Consider the following 20,539-nt stretch of genomic DNA (forward strand, 5'->3'; position numbering starts at 1 on the left):
AGTCCTGAGAATTCTTACTGATGGCTGATACTCAGTCCAGACTCAGAACAAAGATCTGATCTTTTGGAGGCCTTTTAGAGACTGACATAAGGGAGTGAGACATTTGCTTCTGTGTGCTATCACTTCACAAGAAAAGATTACAAAATTTGGTATAATCAGAAAGGACAAATCCCAGTGCAACATGTTAGATAGCCTCCATTATTGTTCAGTTTAATAAACAGCAATTTTAGATTCGGCTAAGCATGCCTCCCTGTATCAGAAATTATAAGAAAATATAAACAAGAATGAAGTATTTTACAATGTAGGGCTGTCTGTAAAGTTATTTGATTCTCAAAGGTTGTAGCTCATTCTTTTCATTACTTGATAATTTCTGTATCTCAGCAACTGTTAAAAGCACAAAGCAAATTATTTAAGACAAAATTTTAGCTCCATTTTGTCATTCCCTAACATGACCATCTTCCCCCCTTATACCCGTGACTGTACATACACACAAATATGCCCTTTATACACAAAAAAGTGTACCACCTGATGAGTGTTTCTTCTAGCCTGCAAGACAAAGATTACTGACCATAGCTGAAAAGGTTACCTGGATCTGTGCTCTGTTTCCAGCTGTTATATTAGATATTGTCCAGCATGCTTCCTTTTTGATAGATTCTTTCGGGCTGCTTAGCAAGTGCAGTAAACTCTGCAGGGCTGAACAATTCAGAATTACCTGAATACAAAAGGAAAAACAAAACAAAACAAACAAACCACACCTTAGAAGAAATTTAGGATAAAGAATCACAGGAACAAGAATACAATGTCTTGAAAATCTAAAAGGCATACCCCATCAGATGATCCCAAAAAGTTTTAATAAAAACCCCAAACCACCAAACATGAACAAAACAAAAAAATAGCAAGAACTAAGAAATAGATCTTAGCAGGAAAGCTAATAAGCAAAACAACTCAGTCATTCAGGTAGAAGATCACGCCTTTATAATGATTTCAGTGTGACCTGAACACAAGAAGACAACAAGCCCATTATGACCAAACAAAAATAAGATGATGGTATTTTCCTGTATTTTTGTATACTTGTAAGCTCCAACTACTTCTGTTTTCCACATCAGCTGGCACTGTGGAGCAGCTGTTGCCAGTGTTGTGTCCAGTGACATTATGAATGGTAATTCTTATACAAAAAATTACAGAAAAATTGTAAAAAACCTGCAATTTTACAGAGCAGAAAAATTGCAGGAAAATTTCTATTTCCAAAAATCAAAATTTTAAGTGCTGAAAGTACAACAGAAAATGCCCCAGAACTTGGATGTTACAAGACAGATTATTTGATTCTGTCATGTGTGATAGTGAAGGGCTTTTTGACATTCTAAAAGGCCACAACAAGGTTCAAAGACTGAAAAATGAACTTTTTTTTTTTAATTAAATTCCAACTTGTTACAATTAAGCTAAAAATTGGGAAAGTCTACCAAGAAGCACAGCAGTTTTGCCTTGTGTGGCAAAAGCAGACAGCTTAGAAAGAACAGTGTGGTAGAGAATTTTATAAGAAATACTCCAGTTGAGCTAAATCATAATCATGATTTCTGATCATGGAATCTGTGGACTGAATTCACTTGTTCTTATGTCCCTGGGCCCATACTCTTCAAATTTTTCGACTAAGATTAAAAAAGCGAAGGTTATGGTTCAGGATTATATCAGGTGTCTGCTGGGACAAATATACTTATTTCTTCATGCCCATTATCTATGGTTTTAGCTATCTCCAAGCAGTGGCAATTGTTAACAGTTGGAAATGAGAGAAAAGAGAAAGCAGATTTGTGCTCTAAGATTGTACAGAGAAGTTCTCAGGCAACTGGCTTGTATGTTGCATTCATATTCAGAAATGTGTCAGCTCTCAAAGCTGGGCTCTTCCTTCTGACTAATGATTTTTTTATGCATCCTGTATCATTTTTTAGCATACAGCACAACCTTTGGGCAGGACCATCAAATTATCCTACTTAAACAGTTCTCTAGAATTTTAGGAAAGCTTATGGTATGCTCCTCTGAAAAAATCATGCACAACAAAAAAGCTTACAGATTTTTTTAGCTAAAATCTAAGATCTGTGCACTATTTAATAACCCGCGTTACATTTTAATTAGTGATCCCTTGTGGTTTTATCTTCAGTGAAATTATGAAATCACAAAACACACCTTAATCATTCTTTATGACCGATCTGTGAAACAAATGCCACCGAAAAAAATACAAGAATGCCTATGCAATTCAGCTACACAAAATACATTGTAACAATCAAAAAATCATCTTATCTTCCTCCTAGTGATAAGATATTCAAACAGTGCCCTGGTGCTGCTAACTCATCTTTAACTCAAACCTCACTGTCACAGAACTACAGAAGCATCCCAGTGACAACCTAGTGCTTCTGAGAAGCATCAGGTTTCCTGGTTCCCAATTTAAATCCAGTGAAGTGGTGGTATTCACTGCTTCCTACTGATGCTCCTCTAAATATGTGCTCAGACACAGCTACATACCATCCAAAATCTGACCAGACACTTGTTTTTGGTATACTCATCCGAGATTCCTAACAACAGCATTCAATGTGACAGGCCTCAGATGGCCCTACCACGGCACATCACTCAGCATAAAATTCAGCCAAAGAGGCAGACCTGCTTTAAACAAACAAAAAAACCCCACCCCACCCTTGAGGGGCATTGCACAGCTGTCTGTAAGTCCCAGACATAGCTACCTAGGAATCACCAGCAGTTCAGGACTGAACAGAAAAACTGAAAACCACCATATGTTTTGAAGCAATTAGTGTCATCAATCCTCACTTTTAAACCTCAAAAGGAACAAGAGGAGATGCTTGTGAACAGGTTACCACAACTGACAGAAAGATGAACTGCAGTACAACACAAGAGAAAGTGAATCCATACCTGGGTCTGGATATCATCTCCTGTGACAATGTTGCCAACAGCTCGTAAGGCAGGAGATACAACTTTGTAGTCATTGTGCCTAGAATTGAAAAGAAAATTAAAGTATTAACCATCCTGAGGCATCTCCATCTTTGCATTCTCAAGGAAAGAACATCCATCAGCCAGGGGAAACTTCCCTGATAAGTCTGACTTAACTCTCATTACCTGAATCAAAACATTCTGATTTTAAACTAATGGTAAGCCTTTCTAGGGTTTCTAAATATTTAGGCCTTCAGACATCATTCAGCAGCATAAAAATAAAATATTAGAAGAATACAAGTACTTCAAAGTTTAAGCATCCTTGGAAGGGAAAAATAATCAGCTTTACCTATAAAATACACTTAATGTAGCACACACAAAAGCAGAGAATGAGACAGAAAAATAAAGATAGAACCTGTGTGTTTAACTCATACAGCTGTTTGATCACCTTCTGTCATCATATGCATCCCTCCATCATCATTGTTAAATCAGGTTTAGAATAGGAAGGGTGAAGAAAGGAATTTTTTTCTCAAATGAGAACATTTGTTTATAAAAAGCTACTTACAGGCACTATGTTCTATTCATTAATCCAGTATCACATTCACTTCAATCTTAAAAATCTTAATAGTCTTTTTATTTACATCAGTGAAAACCATTATTCCTTTTTCTTAGGCAATTGAATGTTCCACGTCCTGACCTTAGGCCTGAAGAAATGGCTCTGAACAAGGCCAGTCTCTGTGACTCCAACTCTCACAGCTACACCTTACTGACCAAAGCGTGCATATACTCTTCTACAGTAAGGGTTTAGGAAATTACTTATATTTCAAGTTCCTGGTACTGTCAATTCTAGTAAATTTAACTATTTCTTACATTTCTATCTTTGTTATCCTTTTGCAATTTCCTTTTAGGTAAGTATAACATGGTCTTCAATAGCACAGGGAAAATTCCAGTATATATTATGGATTTTACAAAAGTGTAGCTGTTAGACGCAGGGGAAAAAATCTCTTAAGAAATAGCAAAACTAGTACGAGAAAAGTTCCGTTGTTTCTGTTACTCATGACAAATAGAGAACATTGAACAGACAGGTAAAATTAAAGCTTGCATCTTGCTCTTTGGAAAATTATGACATTTCAAGACGTATTTAATTGAACTTCCTATTGTTACAACCTTGATTTTAGGGAAAAGAGTAGACAGTAAGCTTGCTCATAACAAGTTTCTTACATTAGCAGTTCCACAAGTCTTCTGCAGACTCCTGCATCAATCACAGCCTGGATTTTATCATTGGGGCCATCAGACAAATAGGACAAAGCCCAGCAGGCATCAGCTAATACATCTGTATCATTGACAAAGAGCAGCCAGGAAAGCACGCTAAGACAAGGTGAAACCTGTAAAATATTAAGAGGAGAGACATAAACCATACAATTAGAAGGATCAATAGATCTATTATTATGTCAGCTAATTTTGTATGTGTCATTATAGGCTAGGCACTGGCATATTAAGGTTCAATACTTAGAAAATTTCAGACCTAGGCAGCACTTCTGTGCAGCACAGAGGAGCATGTCTGCAGAAAAGCACTATGACAATTCTTCAGCCTCTGCAGTACAATGTCTTAAGTTGTTTACAGCAACTTAAACTCATACTTGTCTGCTAAGATGTGCCACACATTGCTCTACAGCAGCCAAGATGTATGGTGGTGTTCTGCTACGGGATGGTCATCTCCAGTACAGGAACAGCAACCAAGTTAGGAGGCAGCCATATGAAAACAGTGGTTGCGAATGTCTGCCCAAAAAATTTCATCTGTAAGAAGTCCATGATATATTTCAGAATTTCTCTGACCCATTCTTTCCATTTTGTTTAACTTTCACCACCCTCACTGATTATTTGGCTATCCCCACTTCACAACACATTTCCTTTCAAACAGCTCTTACCTTGGCAAAATCGGGAGGAGGATTTTTCCCTCTGCAAAGGTTGGATAGAGCCCATACAGCATTTCGAGTCATAGTGAGACGGTTCTGTTTTGAAAGTAATCTAAAACAAACAACAAAAAATTCCAACCCTTGCCTTTTAAAAATCAAAGCCAAGCAACCCTGTAGGGTCAACTAAGTGAATCATCAAAACAAACTCATTTTAACATACACCAGGGCAAAATACAGTAAGATTTTTTTCTACAAAATTACATTCTGAGGAAAATCATCCTTGATAGCTGGATACTAACACATATGTTAGATATAGGAATCTAGTATCCCAATAAGTAAAATAACCATTACAGTAAAAAGTGTGTTTACTTAATTGCTTAGATACCGATGTGGCAGACTAACAGTCAAAAAGTGCAAGGATTGTGACAAAATTACTCAAAGAAGGAGGATATGCAGGTAGTTTTGGAGAGTTCTCTCTTAGCCAAACTGAATTTCTATGTCAGCCTCAGACTATGAGCCCCACTTTGGCATAGGAAAATGCAGAAAGGCAAGACCTAGTTTTCCCACAGGACAGTTTCTTTTTCCCATAGTTATCCCACAGTGTTTTTATGAGAGCACTGGAGAATTCTCCTGCTGCAAACAGAATCTGCAAAGGAGAGAGACTGAGTAATCGTAATTTGGACATGACAACACAAGATGGTGTCACTGTTTCAGCAATAATATGGTCCTTAAGCAGAGAACCATCAAGATAATTAGCAGACTAGAGAAATGGCATGCAATGGGATTTGTTCAGCCTTAGGAAGAGATTGTGTAAGGGGAGATATAACTGCCGCTGGCAACAGTTTAACAGGTGGATAGAGAAAACAGGAAGCCAGATCCTTCTCACAGTTGCACAGTGACAGGACCAAGAGGCAACCATCACAAGGCAAACCAGAAAATTCTGATTAGGTATCAGAACACCACGTTTCACCATGCCACGGTCAAATACTGCAACAGGTTGCCACAGGTGGTTACGGAATCTACTTCTGATGTTCCAAATTTGACTGGTTAAGTAGTTGAGCAACCTAATCTGATCCCACCTGCTATGAAGAAAGGCTTTGAGTAGATGACCTCCAGAGGTGTCTTTCAATTTAAATTATTCTGTGACTCTAAAATAAGACCAGGCATCCACCCACACTGTAGTATAAAATAGTTCCAGCTTAGCTGCTTCTAAAACATGTTCTCATTTTAGGTTCTCTAGTAAAGTAGTTCAGGACTCCCCACTAAAAAGTCTGATCAGTCCACAATTAAAAAAAAAAAATTATTATTCTTCAAGGCAAAAAACCCAGATTTCAGTCTTATCAGACACTCAAGCAAAATTCTGGAAAACATATTATAACAGACTTACTGCAACAAAGGAGGCAGGATATTACAGTCCAAAACATAATCTCTGCACATAGTGCTGTCTCCAGCAATGTTGCCAAGAGCCCACACTGCCTGTAAAGAAAAACAGAATAGTAATTGCTTTTATTTTCAAAATTCCACCAGTTTAACATATGTATTAGAGTTGGGAGATACTCTGTTCTAACTGTTAGATCCTGGACAACATAAGAAGGGCAATGCATTCTGGTTGAGTATTACAGTCAAGCTCATTATATGATTCAGGAATATTTACACAGATCTAAGAGGAATACCATAACAGCCAACATGTATATCTCCAAAGACTCTGTAGGCAGACATAGCCTTGCTCTGTCCGCAATATAAGAGATAAGCTCGTCTCCCCAGGCTTAGTAACATTCTGTTCTACACTCCTCCTTGTTCAGAGCTAATTTAAATCCAGATGTTCATACCACAGGTCAAGCAAGTCTGTATCTACCCAAAAATGTTGGTGTGGAACAGCCCATGTTAGTATGCCCTAAAAGCCATAAAAGCATGCATTATTTACACAGTCAGATAAGGATGATGTCAACAACTAAGATAAAGATGAGAATCTGTATGCAAGATAAACCAATATTCAGAATCAAAGAGTTTAGATGAGCATTGACATATATTCTTTAAGATAAAACTATACAAGAGAACCACTGTTGCTGATTAAGCCATATGCATGGCAAATTGCAAGGACAGATACTTTCTCCCTTGGGCATCAGTACTACCATAACACCTCATTTTGAGAAGATCAAAAATATCAGAATTAAAGACGCATGAAATTCATCCTCTGTAATATGATGAGAATAAAATATTCCATTGTTTTTGATTTATACATTTGGGCCAAGTGGCATTTTTGATATCACTGTCCACTAGTATGAGAGCTATAACTAAAAAAATTACTAGCATTCTATGTGAAACATAAAAGCGATTTTATGAATTCCATGCAAATTGCAGACAATATTTCGTCACACAAGAAAGCATACAAAATTCACATTTGCTATTTATTTCAAGTTAGCAGAAGGCTAAGTCACATCAAATAGATACATGTATATGCTTATTTGGTTGGCTTATTTGGCATTTGGCTTCATAGATACATGTATCTATACAACCACTGGAAATACTTCCAATTCTGCATAGAGGACAAAAGCAATCTTACTTATCATGGATAGCAGCTGAATGTCCTCCTCAAATTTCTCTTCAGTTAAAGGCTATGTATTTAGCTGTAGTAAAATGTGTTACAGTGCATAACTTTCTCCAATTGAACACAGGCAAGTTCCTCAAACAAAATAAATGTGTTTTTCCCTACCCCTATAACTATTGGAAATAAACTGCTCCTCTAAAAAAACTGACAGAATAAGCCAAATTTGTTACCTAAAGGTAATTCTTGGACAATCCAAAATAAACTTATTTATTCACTTTCAACGTGATGTCAATTGATTTACTGCATTAGATTTCTCCTGTAACATGTTTGTAAACAGTGGCAAAGAGATGCTACTTTGAAAAACAGACTTCAACCACTCTGGAGGCCCAAATCCACTAGCAAACCCTGCAAAACTAATACAGCTAAAACCAGATGTATATACAGATGTCAGCTTGCTAGATACAAAATAACACGAGGACTCCTCTGTACCAGTACTACTAACAATACCATAGGATCGGAGGTCATTAAACTGCAAGTTGTGAAGAGACTAGGAGACTGTTCTGGGGAAGGATTAGTTTGTTTTGTTTCCTACTGTTTTCCAGGCTTCTGCTGTCAGCCACAGCCAGAGGCAGGGCACGAGACTATACTGACCTTTGCTGTAAAACAGCACAGACATTATTACTATGCAACATTTCCCCAGAACTGATCCTTGTAATGAAAACTTATTTTTCATTCCAATTCTTACTCTTTCAAACCGTTGTGACAACAGGTTATCTGAAAAGTATAACGTTGGGTCTGGCAGCTTCATGGACTCAAGATGCAGAAGACAGCTACCAGAAAAATTTAGCTTGAGAGACATCCTGGAAAACATCACTTGTGTTAGAACTGCAAGGAACCACACCTGTTGCTCACCGCAATTTCTGCAGCAATGAGAAGCCTAAGATTTCAGACAGGTTCTAAAAAAACTTGTGGATCTTCTAAAAACATTTAGGGGTGAAGAAAGTTAGAATCTGCAATAATTTCCCTTCATTGAACAGTGACTGACTGTGTGAAGATACAGTCTCCTTGTCTGGACACCCTTACACACACCAAAACAAGGAAGCCGCATTTTACTTGTCTGTGGTCTTTGTTTCACCATTAGAGCAGTATCTATTTTTAGGGTTGACAACAGTGATAATCACTTAATCCAAGAATCCATTCTGATCCCGAATGACAGACTAGCTTTGCAACAGCAAGTCTCCCATCAAAAAGTCTGACCAGAGAAGTCAAATAGCATCTCTACTGCTTTACCCCTCCTGGTTTTTTTTATGGCAATAAGACTTGGCCAAGTAGTCTGATATCACAGTAAGAGAGGATTGTTGAAAGAAATTCTTGTAATGATAATGACTGACAGGACACCAAGACACAAATAATTGAAATTGAAATGTCTTTAGAAAAATATGCAAGGTTTCCTTCAGTAAGAAAACATCTTTCCTTAAGGAATTACTTTAGCTCTTCAGATAAGTAATGAACGTAAATAATTTAAACTCTCCTCAACAGACATTACCATAAATACAAAGCTCTGTCAGGGTTCCCACAGACAACACACAAACAATGGAAGTTTCTTCAGGGTTTGTTTATTTGAATAATGTTCAGTGATTTCCATTTCTTCTTTGTGAACTCCTCAATATCCAAATGCTTGCCATAACATTTTGGCTTTGTGCTACACATCCCCTATGTTTTTATCTTCTTTCCTGGATAGTTGCAGGGATATCTAATTCCATTAAATTTCAGAGCTTATTAAATAAAAAAAATTTGACTCTAAAAACAAATTCCATTTCAGTACTTTCTAATACCTACATCCAGACCTGAAGATGGCAAGAACCTGCAATTTTAAAATTTGTAGCCTGACTTTTTAACTCACATCTTAGATAGAAAGTTGTGTGTAAACTGAACATGCAAATGCTGCCTTGTTAATTGACAGCACCTATTTTTATACACCTGTATAAATTTCCATCTATTGCTAATAATGGAGATGGGATTGTCGCAGGTCTCCTGTTCATTTTACTCATTGAACTATAGTGTTTTTTCCTGTAGTGCTGAATGACTTCAGTAGTCAGTAAAGTGGAAGTTCTGCAGGGTACTGTTAAACCATATGGTGCCTTCTGTGAGTAATCCATGTGTTTTTTGACAACCCTCCACTTTCTCCTGGATGCCGAAGACTTTGAGCCATTATTTCATTATGCCTTTGGATATTTAAATCAAGTGCTAAACCAACCACCAACAGTGCATAGAGTCTGTGCCTCTCAGTGGTGAAGAACCATTATGAAGTAGGAATCAACACTTTCTCTACATTTGCCTGTTGACATGGAAAATGGATCTAATGCTGGGATGACGATGGTGAAGACTGACTTGCACACAGGTGTGATTTGGTGATCACAAAGAAGGATACCAGAAAGCCATATTCCTAGGAGATGACTCCTACTATGTCCTAACAGAGAAAACTCCTTTCTTTCAGTGGCTGGGTGATCATAGTTCCTTATTTCTCTCATTCACCAAACAGAGAAAGTAGCTCATACTCACACCTTGGCTGTTTTTCCTTATTTTGATTACTAAGACCCAGCTAGTAGGACTGCTGAGGTAAAAGCCAAACAGCACTTGGACACCAGACTTACAGGTCACCTCTGGCAAGCAAACAATGGTTTCCAAAAGGAATAGCAATACAACTAGAAATGGAAAAATACCGAGGGAAAAACACATAGGTTACTTCAGCTGAAAATGCAAACTTCTCCAAAGCAGAACAGGACAGCTGGGGATGCTCGTGCCATCGGCCATCCAGCAGAGCATGATGACACAGATCTGTCACCGTGAGAATCTCAGCCATCATCGACAGGGAGCACAATGCCTTGCATGGTTTTTGAAGAAAATTCAATGTTCATCACAAGTTGACATCTGGGTTTTAAATACTGCAGCATGGACAGTCAAGAAAGAACTGCAGCTAAAACACTGCTGAAGCCAGATCAGCCTTAAGCATGTCTAAAGGCTTTGATGGAGCTCTTCAATATAAATAATTTCAGGCAAGCATATCAACATTTCTAGATGTCTTCTGGAAGAAAACAATTGTGATAAGTGGAAGAAGGCTAGGACATATGTCACTGACTAAATCTAAAAATCAGTACACAGAAACAGGGAGAGGTGAGGAGACGTAGCCAAAGTGTTTTTCATAAATAATGTAGATTCTGTGATAAATTCAATTTCACTGACAGGTAAAATGGATGCCAAATGGTTTGACCACTGCTCAAAGACTGACATATAATCTGAGAAAGACTGATATACAATGCAAGCAATGAAAGAGTTTAAGGATGAGAGGGTAATTAAATGTCAGCTCAGTGGGAAACAGATCTTGTAAGATAAATCATTTCAACACGTATCTTATTAATTAAACACAGTTACAGAGATTCCCTCACAAACTACTATAAAACTGCTGATTTAGAACTTTCACTGGACTGTAACTAGCATACACAAAGGAAAATGTGCCACACATTAGTTTAAAACTGGCTTATAAATATGAAAATACATGTGGGAAAATCATGATCAGAAGATAAGGTAAACTGGATTCTGTTCCTGAGCCACTGCTAAGGGAAGTTTCAAATAAAAGACAAAAACAACAGTAAATCTTTAAGACCGACTTACTAGAAGGCAAACACAGTGGATAACTAGCCAATAAGTAAAATAAAAATATTAAAAATATTTTTGTTTATGCTATATTACATACTGAAAATCATATTACCACTAACATTTCCTTCTACAGAATTGCTATCCCATTTAGAACAAAGAAAGGCTTACTAAACACAGCCTTCAATATTTCTGTTTCTCTTCATCTTTTGCTATATGATTGTAGGGTTAGCTTCTGGCCCATCTGCCCTGGACATGTAGTTATTTTTTTGTATTTTCCTGTAATTTTTGTAATTTGTTGCAAATGTAGCAGGAGTTGCTTGCAAATAATAATCTTCCACTGTGAGACATGATCAGGATGATCATTTTACAGGAGAGAAAATTATGACCAAATATCTTCCGGTTTCAAAAATACAGTTTGAGAAGCCCAGGGCCAGATCTGCTCAAAACACAGGTCTAACCATAAAAGAAAACGCTGCTGAGTTGTCCTCAACTACTAAACAAAATGGAAATATTTCACATGGAGCATATAAAAGCCACAGAACTAGTATCCACTTACTGAACACTGAGAGGAGCAAATCACCCAGCATCAGACATTAAGCAATAGAAACATTTTTCTCACAAACCTACAGTCTCCTTAATTGTAAGAACTTCTTTCCTATTCTCCTCCATACACCATAATGTGTTCCAACTTTAACAAACAGGGTCACGGTGTGACAAATAAAAGCCTCCTTTACTACCCATTCATCTGTTACCAGGGCAACAAGCTGTGCATATACTGCATGAGACAAGAGTCGTCTGGAAAAATACTATGCAATTGTGTACTGATGTTATCCTGTAATATAGAAGTACAAGAGCTAACTTTTCAGTGCTTAATGCTTTTAATTTTTGTCTTGGATGATATTGTGGTGAAGTGCTTGGGTTTTTTTAAAGCTGTTGGGAAAAAAAAGAGAATTTCTTTTATGTTGGCCTGTATTAAAGTCAGGTGTGAGCAGGGCTGCAATCTCTAGAGCTGCAGCACAGAAGCCCACTATGAAAAGGTATAGGTAACACTCTGCAGGGTACACTTTCCTTCTTTAGCACAGCTTACTACAGAGCAATTTTTAACTGGTATTTAGAGATTATCAGCAATAGAGAGATCATGGATTTAGCAGCACCTGAACTGCATAGAAGAATATTTTTTGGTAATTACAACCAACCCACTCTGCCTGCCAGCAATCTGAACTTTAACATGTCAGCAGTTTATTAGGAGGCAAAGGGGGAAGGAGACAGATAAACTACTTAACTGTGGCCCCTAAGCTCTTCTGTTAATTCACCCATCTTAAGACTGAAGGCTGCACAACTTAATGTAACCAGGTTCGCTCTTCCCACCTGCTCTCTGAACATCAGCAACAACCTAATAAAAAAAGCAAGTTAAGTCTTGCACAGAAGACTGACCACTAGGAAAAATAAAAAATAAGAGTAGCCCTTACCATACAATTTGGAAAGTAATGCCACCAAGTTCAAAAAACAAACTCTAAAAGGCATCATATAGCTAAGTATGGATGGATTTTCACACGGGCAGAACACAGCATTTATGTGCCATTTCAGCAAGCTCCCTATCACATTTCTAATTTCTACAACAGCAGCAGATTCATTTACTCAAAGCTAAAAAAATGGACACAAAAATACCCCTTATTTTCTTTAACATTTTCTCAAACAACTGAATTCAATTTCTCCTAAAAAAGCCTTTTCAAAAATAATTTAGCCTGAGACAGAACACTGAAAATGGAAAGTTGCAAAGTGGAAGAACTTGAAAGCTATAAGCAACTGAGGGAAAAAAAAAAAAATCTGTCTTGTGGAAAAAGTTAGGGAACCTGAAGTACAGGTGGTACATTCTGAGCCAGCTATAAGAAAGGCAAGTTACACAAAGCAATCCAATGTTTATGAGTCGGGACTCCTCCAGTCATGCATCTCAATACAGCCAAATGCGAGGTCAGACATCCAGGAACAGAGAATAGAGGTCGCACTTACAGGATGGAGAACTGAACCCTGGAAGTCAGTGACTCTGAAAAGAACAACGGATCATATGGGATAATCAGCTTAACCTGAGCTCGCAGCCGGCTTCTGTGGCAAAGAGTCCGCAAAGACATCTTGGATATTTACACACCAAAGCATCAAGTAGAAATGAAAACGAGGTACTATTCCCGCTAACAGCATTGCCGAAAGAGTGCTACTGAAATATCCAGTGCTTGTAATTTCACCACCACAAAAAGATATTGAAATAAAGGAACATTCAGGAAAGGGTCACCAAAAAACAAACCAAACACCACAGAAACACTCTCATATGAGAATTCAGCACTTAAGTTCATTTGCTCAAGTAAAGTTTAAGCTATGGCCTGCAAGTAGCCATAAGAAAAAACACAGAACTAATTGAGCAGACAACAAAAAAAAAAAAAACAAATACCTGGACCCAAATTTGTACAGTAAAGGTACTTATTTTCAATTTGGGATTAAGATTGGCTGAAACTAAATCTGTTAACACCATTAACGTTTCATCACCCTAAGTCTTCAAAGCAAGACTATATGTCTGAAATACATCCTTGTTCAAACACAAGTCATGGACCTAATGTGGAAACTACTGAACCAAATGTTTGGTCTGTGCTTTACACTGATCCCTGTGGGCCTTAAAGAATATCCATCTATGCTGTAACGAACTTAGAGAACAAACTATGATTTTCTTCTTAGAGAACAAACTATAATTTCCACTCATGCTTTATTTTCAGGAGAAACAGGCGTGAACTTTCCATCTCTAAAGCAATTATTCAAACAAGGCTCCCTGAATTCCTCAATACACAGAAAAATACTAACCCATCAGAGATTAGAATACTAACCCATTACCCCATCAGCTGTGGTTAAATATATCACTTCTAGAAAGAGGAAAATACAATACTTGCTTAGATAACACACACTAAGCAGAAAGGAACTGTTGTGCAAAACTGCCAAATACTACATTTTCTCTAAAGGCCTTCTTACAGGATAGCCTTGTTCCTTTCTGGGGAAGGAAAACAAACAAACAAACAAACAGAACCACAAAAAAAAAAAAGCAAAACCAACACTCAAACAAACAAAACAAAATCAAACAAAAAATCCCCCCAACTCCACAAACCAAGACATACACACACAAAATTCAAAACTGTTTTCAATCTTTACCTGTTCCTGTACATCTTCAAACTCTGAACTAAGCAGCTCTATGAAGATGGGGACAGCTCCTGCTTGGATCACTATTCGAGTCTGAAGGGAATTCCCCGAGGCAATATTTGTCAGCACCCATGCAGCTTCAAACTGGAAAACAAAGTACAAAAGACAGTTTACAAGGAACTTTCTATGCTACACCAAACATGAAGACTAAATGTCTTTTAAAAACAGAAAGAATTGGCTTAGGAAAAATGTGAGATATTATTGATTAACAGACAATTTGCAAAGTAAGATTCAGAATTATAGTGTTAAGAGTTATCGCTATCACTTGAAATAAAAATTGCAGAAGTTCCCTACAAAAACATCAGGTTTGCTGTGGCTTTTCAAATATTTTTTTTTGCTATGCATTTATGATACCTTTGCCTTTCCTATACTTGTGTATAGGCCTAAGAGCCTATACACAAAAAAATGTGCTTTGCCACATGGCATGACAACTGCATTCATTGAATCACCAATGAAATTCCTGAAGATGCATGAAAAGACATTGTTTGAAAAAGCTTGATTGATATGAAGCAATCTCAAAGGAGATTTTAAAAAAAAGGAGATTTCTAAAAAAATTCAAAGTGCTTGTCTCCAACTCTGGTGATCAGTATCACTGCCAAGCGTTATTAAGTGTACGATGGCTTTTTTCAAGACTTGAAGCAAAATTGAGATCCTGAAATAACACTTAGCATATTTTAATTGGGTTTGTAATTTATTTTTATTTTAATCTCAACCTGCAAAAGCATTAACTTTTTAAGATGAAATGCAAATTTTAATACTACCTGACACAGGCCCAAGAAAACACAGATTCTAGAAATCCAGATTTCTGTATCCTTTTGGTTCAAAAATCAGTACACTACAGTAGCAAATTTAAATCTTATCAGATACATTCAGAATCTATAGAATGAAAAGGTTATGAAAAGCGGAATGAAAAGGCAAACATCAAGAAACAACAGAAATGGAAAGCTGTAAGCTATAAATGACCAATTTTGATATTACTAACTGATACTGATCCGCAAGGATTCCACTAAAAATCCTGTTGTATCTTCCAAAACTACCTATCTCTGAAGAGCAGCAAGGACTTATATTTAGGGTTTACTCATAAAAACAACTCCTGCTAAGGAGATGCACCAAATTCGGAAATAGGCCTGAATAATAACTCAAGAATTAAGCCTAGACTTGTAAGGCTTTTCATTTCCAAGCGTTATTAAAGACTTTAGTTTTGAAAATACAATTAATCATGTCCTCCTGATCAGCTACAGGAGAAATTATCTTCTAGTAAGATGTGATCAGAATAAACAATTCCAAAATACATCACTGTAATACACAAAGAGAATGGCCTGCAAAATAAAGCTGAAACACAATGTCAAAACAGCAAGGTCCATCGTTAATGAACTAGAAGCAAAACACTCAGGCCAGAGTTTAAGTCCAGCATAAAATGCACTTGTTTTCCTGTAATTTTACTTTCCCTGAAGTGCGTATCCAGTGTATTGAGATAGAGTGTAACACAACTATTGGTCATCTTTCAACCACAGAGGTTTCTTACTCATATTTTGGAACTTGCCCTCAGGCTTCCTAATGGAAGCCACCAGCTTGAACTACGCACAGCTTGGAGACTCACACTGTCTCCAGTATAAGTCATGGAAAGGTGACTGACAGGTCCTCCCTCTCTGTGGACACCTGACTCTCCAGGATGTAGAAACCAAGGAAGTCCCATGCAAATGGCAAAGGTATCTATGTAGTGTTGTTCTTTTTTAACACTTCTCCCCCTCATCACAACAATATTTTCCACATGAAACAAATGTATTTGTTCATGTATTGTGTAAGTGACCATAGAGAAGAGGGGAGCTTTTTTAAGCCTTGAATTCACCTTGATTAAAAACAGGACAGAGGAATTCCTAATAAATTAGGCCTTCCTACCACTGATATCAGAAGCCTAGTTTTTACAGGATATTCCATTGACAACAGCAAAGAAAATGGAGCATAAAATCCCATAAACATTCAAGTTCATTAACACAGAAGTTTCCATATTCAATCCACTATACAAGTAGCTATACTTCCTACTTCACTATTACAGAATGAGTTGAAAGTCCTTTCCTTCTACAGCTAGGCTACAGTCAGGAATGCCTAGAATACCAAGGTCAAAGGAATACTTCTGGAAACAAGACAAACAATAAAAAGTGAAGACAAGAGGAACTTCCTAACTGATCACAGTAAAAGTTCCACATACAGACCCTGAATTGCCAAGCAGGTAGAGAGATTTGGCAAGATGAAGAAAAATTACCCTGGTTGAATGAAATATCAAGAGCAACAAACTCACTTATATTTTCGCTACTTTCTTAAAAATTCTTTAAAGGACAAACTTGCAAGTTTCCACTGACTGATTTTTTCCTATTTCCATGTAAAAATCAACACAGGTTACACAAATAAGGCCACAAGAATTGCTTCCACTTATTTGCCTGTCTTAGGTTCTATGCTAAACCCCTATAACCGATAAAAATCATTCCATTTTTTTTTACATCAGACAGCTTACAAATTCTCCACTGAACTGCAAACTAACCAGCTTAAATCTGACACATGCTCTTAGTTACTGTCCACAAACTCCTCAAAGGTAGCTAACAGACCTCTGGAATTCTCTGGATATCAATCTGAAAAGTAATACCTATAAACAATTTCTCTAATGTGTAAGAAAACTATCAATTTTCTGTATATCTCCATCCACAAAATTTGGATTTTGCGCGCATTAACACACCTGTTGCCCTATGGATTTTGAAACAACACTGATTCTAGCATATATGTTGTATTTAATGGTTACATGTTAAATTAACATGTTTTACTAGATGATTTGTTTTTCTTCACTTTCTACTAGCCCAGAAGAACTCTGGCCAGGAAAAAGGACAGCTGAAAATGAGACAAAGGTCCAAGAAAAATTAACCACCATTGTAGCAGATGCAATTCAGTTTTTCAAACCATAGTAAGTTTCAAAGTTTCTAGGTTTATAATTACAGATTGTAATTCTAATTCTAAACTGTTTTTTAAATTAATCAAAAATTTAAGTCATAATTCTAAAGATTTAAAACTGTCTTCAATTAGTAAAAAAAAAAAAGACAAACATTAAAAGCCCCAAAGCTTTTTAACTGTTGAGTTCCAAATTTCAAGCTTTGTTTTTGTTGAAGTGCACAGATCCCATCCTATCCATCACACAATGCACCTCAGACCTCTCTCTCTCTCGTCCTGTCCCCAGAGGTCTTGCCAGAAACTCTGAAGATAAACCAGCATTTTTAATATAGTGAAGAAAGAAGGGTAGTACAGCTAAACAAATCACTGATTTTTTTTTTTCTAATTTGCATCACCAAATGCCTTCCTAATCTAGGAAGACAAATATATTTATATACCTGTAATGTACAGTTTTCTTTTCGTTTGAGGAACTCCACAAACCTGGCCACCACTCCTTGTGTGCTTATGACTTCATCTATTGGGGGATTTGGTTCTGTTTAAAATAAAAAGTAAAGTTAGATTTCTTTGTAGGGAAGTTCTCAAATTACTGCATCATAATAATATCCACTAAATATTGACTGCTCTTTTTTGAGAGTGTGTTCTTTTTCTACAATACTTTACTAAAAGGTATCAGATTCCTATCAGTCAACATAAGAAAACTTCAGTCTGAATTTTAAGGTAATGAGGTAACATGATTAAAAACACTAATGCACTCAGTAATTTAGGCAGATCAACTTCACAGCAGCAGTTCGTGTGCAGAGAAGCCTCAGTATATCAGCATATTTGAGCCACAGAGACACTGCCTACAACATTTAAACTTGCATTCAAGAGGAGATATCACATCTGCAACACTTAAAACAGATTTCAAGACAACAAGTGACTATATCTAGCTGACAGTTTGTAAAGCAGAGCTTGACCCAGAAATTTCAGTGTGAAATTCAATCCTTATTGCTGTCAAAGTAAAAACATGTACCAGGGAGGCTGCTACATTTTTCTCCACGTAATTTCCTTACCTTTAGAAAGGAGCTTTCGGAACTTCTGGGTGGCTGAAAGCTGCTGTTCTGGACTATTGGAGAAAATCATCTCAATCATATCAGAGGTGATGACTGCACTCTAGGGTTCACATGCAGAAACAGAATGACAGTGATAAGAGAGCAAAAGGGGGGGAAAAAAATCTGGGATTAGTGGTAAACAGGTTATTACATATGTTAAACCAGTATCAAGTTAATCTCTTATTGGGTGAAAACCTAGGTAAGACCATTATAGACAACAAAGGAACATCTACGTAAGCAGCATAATTTCAAGAGCAACATTTCTTTACTGGAAGCCAAAATTCAAATTTTACTCAAGATATGGTAAAAAAATTACTCTCCAGAATCGTTTAGTGGTATTCTCTCCCCTCCTTTAAAATAAATGTAAAATTGTCAGGTTCAACAGAAGGTAGTTTAAATTGGAATTGCAATTACTCTTATGCAAGAACACCACCTTGACTGTGTTATTGTTTAGATTTTTCTAACATGTAAATTTTGACTTATTCTGTTACACCAAGACGTACAGGACCTGTCATTTCCAGAAGAGTTGCCAAACCTAATGCTTATCATCACCAAGTAAGAGTATTAAATTTTCCATAATACTAATGGTTTCCAATAATATGGCTAATTAAATCAGCAACCTTTCTTATGCAAGGTAAGATCTGACATTCTGTTTACCACACATGTATTTAAAGAAGCATAAGAAAAGTTAGATTTTTTTCTTCCACTTCTAATCTAAATCAGATCCCAACCTTTAGACAGGGAGATAGATGACAGTGCTGAAAATACTTAAGCTTTGTCTGTAACAGCTAACTGCTCCAACTATTAATGGCCTGAAACTAATGATATTTAACAGTGCAAACTGTATAATGGCAATATCTCAGTTAAGCAGAATCCTTTCCTAACTATCTATATAAGCTTCCACAAAAACAATTAATGGTATTTAGGATTTGTCTGATATTTTAAGACAAACTCTTGAAGAGTAAAACTATATACTCTATTAATGAACTTCCACATTGTTTATAAGCACTTCTCTGTTTCTCGGTAATTTTCAAGGCCCATATAACCACCAAGAGAACACAAACCTCAGCCTGATTTCTATGAAAATACCATTTCTGTAGTCCCAGTATAGACAGTGTGAAGATCAGTGGTCAACCTTTTAAGTGAGGACTGTACTTTCCTCAAACCTCTCTGTTATAGCCTGAAAACCTTACCATTTGTTTTTTCAGGAAGAGAACAGTGGTAAAGAAACGAGGAGAGAGCTTTTTTTTCTAGCTTGTAAAGGAGTTTACGGCCTTGTGCAAACAGATAAGCTATATCTGTATTTCCAATACCCTGGTTAAAAGTGGTGCCACTTGAATGTCTGTTAAGAAAGATTTCCATTGATCCCGTTTTAAACTTTGTAAACTGCAATAACACACTGCCTGATTTGCATGTTCATGTTTCAAGTATTATAAATTTCAGATTAAAAACAAACCAAGAACTTTGGGCAACAGTTGATAAAATCACCCATAATGGTGAACATCAGAACCAGGCAGTAATCAGCCTGCCAGGACAACGATGTTTTATTTAATTTTCTTGAGCACACATCCTCTGAACAACCACTCACCCTACCCTTAACATTTTTCTCTCATGTAATCTGTTTCAGGGTAGTTCACCGAGACAGATGTTTCAGAGCTGTCCATAAGCTCTTTGAATGCATTTTTCACATTCTTCTGGAATTCCATTCCCCTCAAGTCACTGCACAGCAGACCTCCCCAGTTTCAACAAAAAATGACTGTATTCCTTTCTCGTCACTTACAGAAGTCATCTCCATGTTGTTCATCTGAGCCTCATGGAAGCCACCATCCGACATTACTTCCTCCTCCGCTTCTTCCTCAGCCGTTGCAACATTTCGGCGTTTAAACAACTAAAGAGAAAAAGTGTTTCATGTATATTATACAGCCAATACATACACAGCACGTCATGTTAGGCTGCAATAAAAATTACACATGCTATTACATGAAAGAAGCTTATATGCTGGCTACAGGACTTCACCTGACAGTACATGGAGAAAGTTTAGCCATGGAGTAAATGAAAAAAACAACACCAAAAGATTGGTTCCTAACATTTCTGAAAAACTTTCACTGATGTTCCCTTCTCTTCTTCACCATCCACCTCTACATACAAGCATCTCCAGCTTCCAGACAATTGCTTTCTTGTAGAAGTTCTGGGGCTCAGAGACCTGATAAATTGCTCTG

General features: G+C 36.9%; 1 protein-coding gene across 2 annotated transcripts in view; it reads right to left on the bottom strand.

Annotated features, from left to right (window-relative positions):
• KPNA1 (karyopherin subunit alpha 1) overlaps nucleotides 1–20,539 on the bottom strand; it is a 50,483-nt gene that overhangs the window by 16,457 nt on the left and 13,487 nt on the right. For both annotated transcript variants that reach the window (XM_017814650.1, XM_017814651.1), the window contains exons 3-11: nucleotides 20,101–20,208; nucleotides 18,282–18,381; nucleotides 17,667–17,761; nucleotides 14,245–14,376; nucleotides 6,238–6,326; nucleotides 4,863–4,962; nucleotides 4,156–4,319; nucleotides 2,917–2,995; nucleotides 587–712 (exon numbers count right to left, since the gene is read on the bottom strand). In XM_017814650.1, the coding sequence (XP_017670139.1) occupies nucleotides 587–712; nucleotides 2,917–2,995; nucleotides 4,156–4,319; nucleotides 4,863–4,962; nucleotides 6,238–6,326; nucleotides 14,245–14,376; nucleotides 17,667–17,761; nucleotides 18,282–18,381; nucleotides 20,101–20,208 (993 nt within the window). The remainder of the gene's footprint in view (nucleotides 1–586; nucleotides 713–2,916; nucleotides 2,996–4,155; nucleotides 4,320–4,862; nucleotides 4,963–6,237; nucleotides 6,327–14,244; nucleotides 14,377–17,666; nucleotides 17,762–18,281; nucleotides 18,382–20,100; nucleotides 20,209–20,539) is intronic.

This window comes from Lepidothrix coronata, unplaced genomic scaffold, assembly GCF_001604755.1.
Source record: "Lepidothrix coronata isolate B3197 unplaced genomic scaffold, Lepidothrix_coronata-1.0 Scaffold46, whole genome shotgun sequence".
Lineage (NCBI taxonomy): Eukaryota > Metazoa > Chordata > Aves > Passeriformes > Pipridae > Lepidothrix > Lepidothrix coronata.